The 11,812-nt window shown below is 46.8% G+C and overlaps 1 protein-coding gene across 2 annotated transcripts in view; it reads left to right on the forward strand.

Moving 5' to 3' along the window:
* Positions 1-11,812, forward strand: part of copa (COPI coat complex subunit alpha) — a 124,139-nt gene that overhangs the window by 790 nt on the left and 111,537 nt on the right. The window contains exons 3-29 of one of the 2 annotated variants that reach the window (XM_053497480.1): positions 78-151; positions 237-317; positions 740-816; positions 911-1,020; positions 2,931-3,040; positions 3,143-3,242; positions 3,365-3,583; positions 3,777-3,927; positions 4,314-4,380; positions 4,477-4,552; positions 4,716-4,798; positions 4,915-5,140; positions 5,812-5,950; positions 6,164-6,326; positions 6,441-6,587; positions 6,675-6,864; positions 7,750-7,845; positions 7,982-8,070; positions 8,236-8,359; positions 8,450-8,539; positions 8,634-8,740; positions 8,857-9,006; positions 9,107-9,451; positions 9,547-9,657; positions 9,767-9,928; positions 10,059-10,253; positions 10,861-10,927. In XM_053497480.1, coding sequence (XP_053353455.1) covers positions 78-151; positions 237-317; positions 740-816; positions 911-1,020; positions 2,931-3,040; positions 3,143-3,242; positions 3,365-3,583; positions 3,777-3,927; positions 4,314-4,380; positions 4,477-4,552; positions 4,716-4,798; positions 4,915-5,140; positions 5,812-5,950; positions 6,164-6,326; positions 6,441-6,587; positions 6,675-6,864; positions 7,750-7,845; positions 7,982-8,070; positions 8,236-8,359; positions 8,450-8,539; positions 8,634-8,740; positions 8,857-9,006; positions 9,107-9,451; positions 9,547-9,657; positions 9,767-9,928; positions 10,059-10,253; positions 10,861-10,920 — 3,542 coding nt within the window. In that variant the 3' untranslated portion in view covers positions 10,921-10,927. Of the gene's footprint in view, positions 1-77; positions 152-236; positions 318-739; positions 817-910; positions 1,021-2,930; positions 3,041-3,142; positions 3,243-3,364; positions 3,584-3,776; positions 3,928-4,313; positions 4,381-4,476; positions 4,553-4,715; positions 4,799-4,914; positions 5,141-5,811; positions 5,951-6,163; positions 6,327-6,440; positions 6,588-6,674; positions 6,865-7,749; positions 7,846-7,981; positions 8,071-8,235; positions 8,360-8,449; positions 8,540-8,633; positions 8,741-8,856; positions 9,007-9,106; positions 9,452-9,546; positions 9,658-9,766; positions 9,929-10,058; positions 10,254-10,860; positions 10,960-11,812 lie in introns of those variants that run through there. The other variant, XM_053497479.1, reaches the window with a different exon arrangement.

Raw genomic sequence — 11,812 nt, forward strand, 5'->3', positions numbered from 1 at the left:
TATCCTCACACTGCCCTGTGTGTGTGTGTGTGTGTGTGCTATTGTGTAATGAGTGTGTGTGTGTGTGTGTTGGACAGGTCCGGTGAGAGGGATCGACTTCCACAAGCAGCAGCCTCTGTTTGTCTCTGGAGGAGACGATTACAAAATCAAGGTCTGACTTTAGAGTCCTGAGTCGTAACAGTCAGGGTATAACTCAGAGAGAGAGAGTGTAAATGTGTGTGTGTGTGTGTGTTTAGGTGTGGAACTATAAGCTCCGCCGCTGTCTCTTCACTCTGCTTGGACACCTGGACTACATCCGCACAACCTTCTTCCACCATGTGAGTGCAGATCACACATTAACGTTTTTTTTTTGCACACATGTCACACTTTAATGATTGCGATCAAAACTAATTTTTGTATCACACAAAGATAAAAAAATACTGTCCAAACCTGCCTGGCCTTTTGACCAGCTGACTTAAATCACTCCAAGAGTTCTCTAGATGGACAGATAGATAGAATGGGGAGGAATACAGTTGGACACCTAATCAGACAGACAGTGAAGAACAGACTAATGTCTCTCTGTCAAGATTCAAGATGCTTTATTGCATGACAAATATTTACATTCGTATTATTTTTTTTGTATTTGTAAAGCATTTAGTCAAAGAAAAAGTGACTCTCATAAACATTATTTAAAAAAGCATATATACATATGTACATAATAATAATAATAATAATAATAATAATAATGTCTCTCTCTCAGGAGTACCCGTGGATCCTGAGTGCTTCAGATGATCAGACCATCCGCCTGTGGAACTGGCAGTCCCGGACCTGTGTCTGGTGTGTGTTTGTGTGTTTACATGTGTGTGTTTACATGTTTACTGTCAGATGTTCATTGTTAATCCATCGTCCCCCTCTCCCCTCCTCCCCCCAGTGTCCTGACAGGTCATAACCACTACGTGATGTGCGCTCAGTTTCACCCGTCGGAGGACCTGGTGGTGTCGGCCAGCCTGGATCAGACCGTGCGGGTGTGGGATATCTCCGGTGAGGAGGAGCGGGAATGCCGCTGAGGGGGGGAGGGGCGGGGCTTATGGAGGGATAGAGGAGGGGGTGAGGAGGGGAAAGGGAGTGGATGAATGTAAAGGTGAGATCTCTGTGGGCTCTGTTCTGAAACACCTCTCTCTCTCTCTGTCTCTCACACACACACACACACACACACTGTGAAGGTTGTTAAGTGTTATTATCTCAGTCCTGTGGTACGGTGTTGAACTTGTTTCTGCACGTTTCTCTGGTTCTCCATCAGCTCCACTCTAGAACACTTCAGGGGTGCGTGCGTGCGTGCGTGCGCGCGCGTGTCATAAAGTAGATGTAATGTGATTGAGTGGAGACGTGAGATCTCATAACACCGGTCAGGTCTGGGTTAAGAACACAAACATTCAACACATTTTGTGTGTGTGTGTGTGTGTGTGTGAGAGAGAGAGTCGGAGAGGTGTTTCATTTTCTCTCTCTGTTTTTCTCTCTGCATGATTATAACCTGATCATCCCTCACAACATTCATATCCTCATTATTAACTTTAACCTTGTCTAACTGCCTGCTACACACACACACACACACACACACACACAGACACACACATACTCAGAGCATGTCCCGTTCCTTTCTAGAGCTTAATGCTGTTTAAAACACACACACACACACACACACACACACACACACACACACACACACACGATGAGCAGAAACAGGACGTGCATGCACACAGCTGATTAATAAACCGTTAACAACTAACTAATGACTCGGTAATAATTGTAGTAATGAGATGAAGTGAAGTGGTGTTGCACCGAGCGGAGGACGCTCAACTACACACCCCACATCAGCGCTTTTACACACACTCTCCGCCCAGCGCCTGGGTTGTGACGTGTGTGTTAATTATAATGACTGTAACAGATTTAATGGTTAATAAAAGCACTAAACGCATGACCAGCCTTACCCAGGTGTCCTTTAATGCATGTGCACGCTAACGCTCACTCTCTACAGCTCTCCTGCCCCACCAGAGCACAGTTTACATTTCTGCCCCCGACACCCCCCCATCGCCTCGCCCACATACCCCCCCCCCCATCTGTCCACCCATCCACCCCGTCCCCTCCCCCTCTCAGCGCTGTCCCGTTCCCCTGACGGAAACATCCACGCCTGCACATCAGCCTCTACTGCAGCTGCACACACACACACACAGACACGGAACCTTTTAAACCAACGGCTTTGTCTCCATCCACATTCCCACTGAGTGTGTGAGCTCACAACTAGCTAGTGTTCATATTGCATCGTAGGGCTCCGTTCCAATTCACACACTTTATCGCTGCTTAGTGCACTGGAGTGGCAGCTCTTTTAAAGCCGTGTCCCAAATACCAGAACTCGCACTAACTGGTTAGCGTTCTTATTCCACTAGTTCTCATAAGTGTTCTTATTACACCCTCACTCTCTGTGCCGGCTCCGTCCCAATTTTATCACACTACAGCACCATCTGTCCTAAGCACTAGGTTAAGTTCTTACTGCAGCAGGCTTCGATTTATGGTTCCGTCCCAAATGCCAGAGTTCATTGCTATCACTAGGTAGAGTTCCTACTGGAACATCAGGATTGTTTACAGCTCCATCTCAAACCTGTATAAATAAGGGCACTAAGTAGTGATGAACCCTGTGTTTTTTGGACATGCTCTCTCTTTACACAATGATTTCAAGTCCCTTTTATTTTCCGCCTCCTGTTGATTTTCACCCTTATTAGCCAATCATGCGCGAGTGTGTGTGTGTCAATAAAAATGAAAACCTGAGCGACATTATAAAGGTGAAGAGTGTGTGTTTGTTTATGTGTGTATGAGGTATAACATTGCTCCCCTCTCTCTGTCCTCTTTGTGTAAACGGGTCCCCCGTGTGCGTCCAAATGTAAACGTTGTTCCAGGTTTGAGGAAGAAGAACCTGTCTCCGGGCGCCGTGGAAACGGAAGTGCGCGGCATCACGGGGGTGGATCTGTTCGGGACGTCGGACGCCGTGGTCAAGCACGTGCTGGAGGTCAGAGCCACCGCGTCTCCATCATCGACATCGGGTTCCTGTACAGATGAGTGTGTATTCAAGCCCCGCCCATTGATGATGTATTTTGTTGTTTGCCCTCAGGGTCATGATCGAGGAGTGAACTGGGCCGCGTTCCACCCCAGCATGCCTCTGATCGTGAGTGGAGCCGATGACCGGCAGGTGAAGATCTGGAGGATGAACGGTGAGTTGTGTGTGTGGGGTGGTGATGATGATGATGATGATGATGGTAATTTGGGGCAGAGCCTCCTCGTTATTGGCGCACACTGAGAGTCACTGCTCTACTTCTTCCTGTTTGTTGCTCAGAGTCGAAGGCGTGGGAGCTGGACACCTGTAGGGGACACTACAACAACGTGTCCTGCGCCGTCTTCCACCCGCGCCAGGAACTCATTCTGTCCAACTCCGAGGACAAGAGCATCCGAGTGTGGGACATGTCCAAGAGGACCGGCGTCCAGACCTTCCGCAGGGACCACGACCGCTTCTGGGTGCTCGGGGCTCACCCTAACCTCAACCTGTTCGCTGCTGGTGCGTCTCTCACACACACACTCTCTCTCTCACACACACACACACACACACGCACACACACACACACACACACACACACACACACTGCTATAATCAGATCGGTGTGTTAATGTGGTGGCACGTACAGGATGCTCTTATATTTGTGATGTATTAATATGTGTGTGTGTGTGTGTGTGTGTGTGTGTATGTGCAGGCCATGACAGTGGGATGTTGGTGTTTAAGCTGGAGCGTGAGCGTCCTGCCTACGCCGTGTACGGAAACATGCTGTACTACGTCAAGGATCGCTTCCTGCGCCAGCTCGACTTCAACAGCAGCAAAGACACGGCCGTCATGCAGCTGCGCAGGTGTGTGTGTGTGTGTGTGTGTGTGTGTGTGTGTGTGTGTTTGATGTACCAGTAGTGTAACCCTTCGAGAATTCCTTTTCAGCATCAAACAAATGACTAAAGCACAATAACCGTATATATTCATGAATATGTAAATCCGACCACGCCCACACATTATTTGCAGGACCTTCTGAAGCTTCATCACATAGACACCCTGGGATGTGATTTTAGTGACATCACAAACCTGATTCATGTGAAGCTCCGCCCCAAACATTGGTCCAGAATGTCTGTGAAAAAATTTCATTTGAAAAGTGTTTAATTGTTTCATTTATTATTATTTTTCCCCTTTTGTGTGTGTGTGTGTGTGTGTGTGTGCGTGTGTGTGTGTGTGTGTTTGGGTGGTGCAGTGGCTCCAAGTTCCCCGTCTTCAGCATGTCATACAATCCTGCAGAGAACGCCGTGCTGCTGTGTACGGTGAGTCTTCACACAGGAAGTGACGGTTTATCGTTCTGAACATCATGTCTCTCTCTCTCTCACACACACACACTCACACACACTCGTGTTTTTCAGAGAGCCACAAATCTGGAGAACAGCACGTATGATCTGTACTCCATCCCACGAGAGAGCGACTCTCAGAACCCTGACGGTGAGTGACGATCTCTCTCTCTCTCACACACACACACACACACACACACACACACACACACACACACACAAATACACTTACAAGCATATTATTCATTGCTTGCAGTTACACTAAGGTTCTAAGTGTTGTGTGTGTGTGTGTGTGTGTGTGTGTGTGTGTGTAGCTCCAGAGGGAAAGCGCTCCTCAGGACTGACGGCGGTGTGGGTGGCCCGGAATCGCTTCGCCGTGTTGGACCGCATGCACTCGGTGAGATCACGTCACACGCTTTTCCGTTCACGCCCACTCTGCCTCGCACGCTTTCCGTTCACGCCCACTTTGCCTCGCGTGCTTCCCGTGTTCACGTGTGTTAAATCTCTCCACAGCTGCTGATAAAGAACCTGAAGAACGAGATCGTGAAGAAGGTGCAGGTGCCGAGCTGCGAGGAGATCTTCTACGCAGGGACGGGTTCTCTGCTGCTGAGGGACGCGGACGGAGTCACGCTGTTCGACGTGCAGCAGAAGCGCTCGCTCGCCACCGTCAAAATCGCCAAAGTCAAATACGTGGTGTGGAGCGCAGACACCAGCCACGTCGCCCTGCTGGCCAAACACGGTACTGCTCCAGTGTTGTGTAAAATATAAACATGGTACTGCAGTTATATAGTAAAATCTAATCATGTTGACAAATTTTTATTTAAATTTTTGTCACATACACAGTCATACACAGTACGATATGCAGTGAAATGTTTGTACGCTCGTGACCTTAAAAATAAAAGATTATTAATAGTTAAGAAATATAAATAAAAAAAGAAATAAAATAGAAAATAAATTTAGCTAGGATAAGAATAATATATCTATAGAAGACAGAAATATACACTATATAAAAAAAAAATATAAAAAAAACTTAGCTGTTTAAATATAGAGAAGAAAAAAATCTGTACAATATATAAAAATATAGAATTTTTTGTGTAAATAAAAAATTACTTGGCGGAAGTTGGGGGTTGCAAATATGCATGAATTAAAGTGTCTTATTTAAAGTGACTTGTGTGCAAAGAGGCAAGAAATGAAATATATAAGTGTCCATGAATGTGCAGGTGTCCATAAATGTCCAGAAATGTCCAGAATAAGTGCACAGAGACAGTGTCATGATTGTGCATGTTTTTGAATGGTTTAGTCCCGTGTGTCTTGTTAGACAAGTGTAATAATATTTTTACAAACCTGTGATATTCTTTTTATTTTGTTTTTTGTATTTGTTTAATATTAAACACTCATCTGTCTTTACAGCCATTATGATCTGCAACAGGAAGTTAGAGAGCCTGTGTAACATCCACGAGAACATCCGCGTGAAGAGCGGCGCATGGGACGAGAGCGGCGTGTTTATTTACACCACCTCCAACCATATCAAATACGCCCTCACCTCAGGGTAACGCCCACACCCACACCGTAACAGCTGTATAACACTGCTAATAGTATAGTGTTGAATTAATGTGTGGTGACCCTGCTGGTCACTTAGGGTACTGCACGTGTCCTTATAACTGTACAACAAATAATCAGTACAATCTTTAAAATAAAGAGTGTATTTAACTGGATTGTGTGTGTGTGTGTGTGTGTGTACGTACGTATCCCCACTCCAAAGTGATCACGGTATTATCCGCACCCTGGACCTGCCCATCTATGTGACCCGAGTGAGGGGGAACAGTGTGTACTGTCTGGATCGGGAGTGCAGGCCGCGCGTCCTCAACATTGACCCCACCGAGTACCGCTTCAAGCTCGCGCTCGTTAACCGCAAATACGACGAGGTGAGACTTTACAGCGAGTGGTTTGGGACACGCCCCCCTCTCTCTGTTTACAGGTTATAGCGGGGTGTTTGTGAACAACAAATAGTAGATAAACTGTTTCCCATAATCCCTCAGGTGCTGCACATGGTGCGTAACTCCAAGCTGGTGGGACAGTCCATCATCGCGTACCTGCAGAAGAAGGGCTACCCGGAGGTGGCGCTGCACTTCGTCAAGGACGAGAAAACCCGCTTCAGTCTGGCCCTGGAGTGCGGGAACATCGAGGTAAGGGAGACGTGGCCATGTCGCGCACGAGGTCGCTGTAATAACATGAGCGCTCCATGAGCTGACGCTTCCTTCCTCATGCTGCAGGTGGCGCTGGAGGCGGCGAAGGCTCTGGACGAGCGGAGCTGCTGGGAGCGTCTGGGCGAGGCGGCGCTGCTGCAGGGGCACCACCAGGTGGTGGAGATGTGCTACCAGAGAACCAAGAACTTCGACAAGCTCACCTTCCTCTACCTGATCACCGGGAACCTGGCCAAGCTCCGCAAGATGATGAAGATCGGTCAGTAGTGAAACGTTCGTCAGCTTTAGTCTTAGTCTTAGTCCCGGGATAAACGTCCCTGTTAGTTCTCATCATGTAGTTTTAGTCAATGAAAACATTATAGCAATATTATTATTATTATTATTATTATTATTGTTTAATTAAACAGTCAATCTAGTTCAGTTTTTTACGGAGAACATTTTGAAATGTATCTTTTCATCTGATGTTTTCACAATCAGTGATTCAAATTCTGCTGTAAAAAAGCAAAACAACAGTAACTGTAACAGTGTTCATGTATTATTAAGATATAATAAGTAACAAGTTTAATTTAGCAGCTATAATAAAAACAGCAGTTGTAACCAGTGGTTTCCAAAACATTCATGTTTTTTCCCCTAAATAACATCAATGATGTCAAATCGAATTAGTCCTGATGCTGATCTTCTCTAAATCACTGAGACGCTAGTTGTAGCTGTTGGATAATTTTGCTGCTGCATCGCTCCACTGTAAAAATGAGACGATCAGATTCTAAACATTTATTATTTATTTTTACTTTTCTAACGATTCAAATAAAACGTAAAAAATTATGAATTTACACTTGGACTGTAGTAGCGCCTCTGGGTCACAACTATTCGCTAACCTATTAGATTAATGTGTTTGGCAACAATGTAATACATATAAAATACATCATATATAACAAAACCTGATCAACACAAAGAGACTGTAAAACTGGGTGATTATTATGGGATGCCTTGATCTTTCTCTTCAGATTTGTGGTATTTTTCCCCAGTGATTGTGTTCCCCCAATGTTTCCCCTCCGATATTATGTAGTGTTTTTACAGTTGTGTATCAGAATCTGTAACGTGTGTGTGTGTGTGTGTGTGTGTGTGTGTGTGTGTGTGTGTGTAGCTGAGATCAGGAAGGACATGAGTGGACATTATCAGGGAGCTCTGTATCTGGGGGACGTCAGCGAGAGAGTGCGCATCCTCAAGAACTGTGGACAGAGTGAGTACACACACACACACACACACACACACACACACACACTCCGGTACAGCCACTCATTTACTCAGGTACAGGTTTGACCTTACTGATGTGTGTGTGTGTGTGTGTGTGTGTGTGTGTGTGTGTGTGTGTGCAGAGTCTCTGGCGTACCTGACCGCAGCAACACATGGCATGGACGAAGAAGCAGAAGCACTTAAGGAGACCTTCGACCTGGAGAAGGAAATGGTATATACACACACACAGACACACACACACCGTTGTGGTGGTGTTGATTGCTCCACTGTGAGATAGCGAATCGACTCAGAGTTGACTAAGTGAATCATATATAGAGTTGTGTGTTGTCTGTGTTAAAACCGTGCTCTGTGCGTGTGTGTGTGTGTGTGTGTGTAGATCCCCGAGGTGGACCAGAACGCCGAGCTGCTGCAGCCGCCTCCTCCCATCAACCCCCTGGACACAAACTGGCCCCTGCTCACCGTCTCCAAGGGCTTCTTCGAGGGAGCCATCGCCGCTAAAGGTCAGCTCGGGTCACTTCTTCTGTGTCTTTATTTAACCGTTGTTCACTTAGCAACGTGCTAATGCTAATCCCGTCCGCGCTGCTGTGCAGGACGAGCAGGTCAGATGGCGGCCGATATAGACATGGACGCTCCTGGAGTAGAAGGGTGGGGTGAGGATGCTGAGCTCCGCCTGGAAGATGGTCAGTCTCTCTCTTACACACACACACACACACACACACACACACACACACACACTCGGTTGTGCTGGTGTTGATTGGTCCTGTCGTGCTGCAGATGGGTTTATGGACGCTCAGGAGGGACTGGGTGAGGAAGGAGCTCTGGGGAAGGAGGAAGGAGGAGGATGGGATGTGGAGGAGGATCTGGACCTTCCACCTGAACTGGTCAGTACACACACACACACACACATACACACACACACACACTTTTCACATTCGTCAGCCATTCATTTGTTTTTTATTTTAGTAATCTAATCATTGCATCTTTTTATTACCAATAGGACGTACCAGCCGGTGCTGGAGGCGGGGCTGAAGGAGAAGGCTTCTTTGTCCCGCCCACTAAAGGTATGAGCCCCGCCCAGATGTGGTGTAACAACTCGCAGTTGCCGGTCGATCACATCCTCGCCGGATCGTTCGAGACCGCCATGAGGGTAAAGGATTTATTAAATGTGTTTCGCGTTTCTGACCACACCCCCTCCTGCAGCACCGATGTGAACTCACTCTCCGTCTTTCTGACCCCGCCCTTTATAGCTGCTGCACGATCAGGTGGGCATGGTCCGCTTCGAGCCGCTGAAGCCCCTCTTCATGCAGGCGTTCTCGCGGGGGCGCGTGTCCTACGTGGGGCTCCCATCTCTGCCCTGCCTCTTCTCCCACCCTCTGAGGGACGCGGGCACGGCCGAGGGCAGGAGGCAGCGAGACGGGCAGAAGGGCGGAGTCCCGGCCGTGGGGCTGCACCTGCGTGACCTCATCGCCCGCCTGCAGCAGTGCTACCAGATGACCACCGCGGGGCGCTTCGACGAGGCCATCGACAAGTTCAGGAGCATCCTGCTGTCCGTCCCGCTGCTCGTCCTCGATAACAAGCAGGAGATCGCCGAGGTAACGCCCCCCTGAACACCGCCCAACACCACACGCCCCCATCTTTACATTCTTTAGTGGACCTCTAACCCTGTGTGTGTGTGTGTGTGTGTCAGGCCCAGCAGTTGATCACTATCTGTAAGGAGTACATTGTGGGTCTCACCATGGAGACGGAGAGGAAGAAGCTTCCCAAAGAGTCTCTGGAGCAGCAGAAGAGACAGTGTGAGGTAATGATGATGTCATAACCATCGGAGGAATAAGCCCCACCCACTCCATCTTTTTCTACCCTGTATCTGAACATTGTGTGTGTGTGTGTGTGTGTGTGTGTGTGTGTAGATGGCGGCGTACTTCACACACTGTAACCTGCAGCCGGTCCACATGGTGCTGGTGTTGCGCACGGCGCTCAATCTCTTCTTCAAGCTGAAGAACTTTAAGATGGCCGCAGGGTTCGCGCGCCGCCTGCTCGAGCTCGGACCCAAACCCGAGGTGGCGCAGCAGGTGAGCCCTGATGCAGATCCTGCACCCTGTACAACACTATCAGTAGATTGTGTGTGTGTTTATACCGCAGCTCGCTTTGCCACTTGTGTGATGTTGAGACGCAGTGTCATGTGACCCGGTTCTGTTTCAGACGCGTAAGATCCTGGCAGCGTGCGAGAAGAACCTGACCGACACCCACCAGCTCAACTACGACCCCCACAACCCCTTCGACCTGTGCGCCGCCTCCTTCACCCCGCTGTACCGGGGACGACCCGTGGAGAAGTGCCCTCTGTCCGGGGCCTGCTACTGCCCCACCTACAAGGGGCAAGTGTGCAGGGTCACACAGGTCAGTGACACACACACACACACACACACACACACGCTCACACACACACATACACGCTCACTGCTTTTGTTCTTTTAAGCTGTTTCTCATGTTTTCTTTATTTATCCAAAATCAGATTTCTCTTCTTTCTTTAATAAAAGTTTCATTTTTCTCTTTTTATCCAGTTATTTTATTTTCTGTATTTTTTTTTCTTTTTTCAGTTCATTCTGTCCATTCCTGCTGTTTCCTTTTTTACGTCTTTACTGTTCTTTTTGTTTTCTTCTTATTTTTTCTTTTATTTTCCCATTTCTGTCTTTATCTTGTTTTTACTATTTCTTTTTTTTTTACTTTTCTTTAAAGGTTCTTTATTCAGTTTTATCGTATTTTAATTTTTTTATTTTCTTTCTCCTTTCTTTATGTCCTGTTCGTTCCCTTTATCCCCTTTGTTTGTGCTTTCCTTCATTTCTTTCTCATTCTTATCGTTTAGTTTTTTCACTCTTGTTCTTTTGCTTTCTTGAGTCTTTCTTGGGTTTGTTCTGAGACATGAGTTCTGATTGGTTATTGTAATGAGGGTCTGCAGTGATGTCACTCCTGTGTGCTCTCTCTCTCTCTCTCTCTCTCTCTGCAGGTGACTGAGATCGGTAAGGACGTGATCGGGCTGCGTGTGAGTCCTCTGCAGTTTCGCTGAAGTCCCACAACTGCACCCCCGCCCCAACCCCCCCCCCCACACACACACTCACAAAGATTAAGAATTAAAACCTAAATCTCTATATAGATAATAAAACAGTATAGTGTAACCAAAGGCTGTGAGCTTTCTGCTGTTGTGTGTGTTGTATTTCTGCTTGCTTATGTATTTCTCTCTCTCTCACACATACACACACACACACACTCCGCTCATGTGTTAAACTCCTGAAAAACTGAAATAAACGTCCTCTAAGCGATGCTTGTTGTCTTTCCTGTCTGTGATCCTCTGACTGATTCTACTGGATTTAATCACATTACAGCTCGTTTAACTGGAATTTAATATGTCCACATGTATATTAACAATATATAGTACACTAACAATATATGTTCTAATGTCACTTTTGTTTCATACACAAAGACGTGTTTATTCAGAAAGTAAAGATTTCACTAATGTGTGAATTTTAACCCTCGAAAGATCCAGATTTTGACCAGCCGCAGTTCTCTGAGAGGCCACATGGGGGCAGAACACCTCAGAAGAACAAAGAAACAAACACAGCATGGTGGTGTTTAGAGGAATTTATTGTGTTTTGAATTTCTGCCATGCTCATTGGGTTAGAAAGCGCGTACATCATGTGACTACATTAACTATAAACACTCGTAGTGTAGCTAAGGGTTGATTCTCACTGTGAAGGCTCTAGGTTCATCCTGGTTGTGGTTCTTGTGCAGAAGCTCCTCAGCACCAAATAAGGCCTCTGTATGTTGGTTCCCAAGTTCTAGAATAAACATTTTATCATTTAAAGAACTTTAAAGTCTATACACAGGTTGTAGAGCTACCTCATAGCACAGTGCAGGAGATCTACGACCTATAGACTGCTCGACATGTGTGTGATTGAGAT

This window comes from Clarias gariepinus, chromosome 1 (assembly GCF_024256425.1).
Source record: "Clarias gariepinus isolate MV-2021 ecotype Netherlands chromosome 1, CGAR_prim_01v2, whole genome shotgun sequence".
Taxonomy (NCBI): Eukaryota; Metazoa; Chordata; class Actinopteri; order Siluriformes; family Clariidae; genus Clarias; species Clarias gariepinus.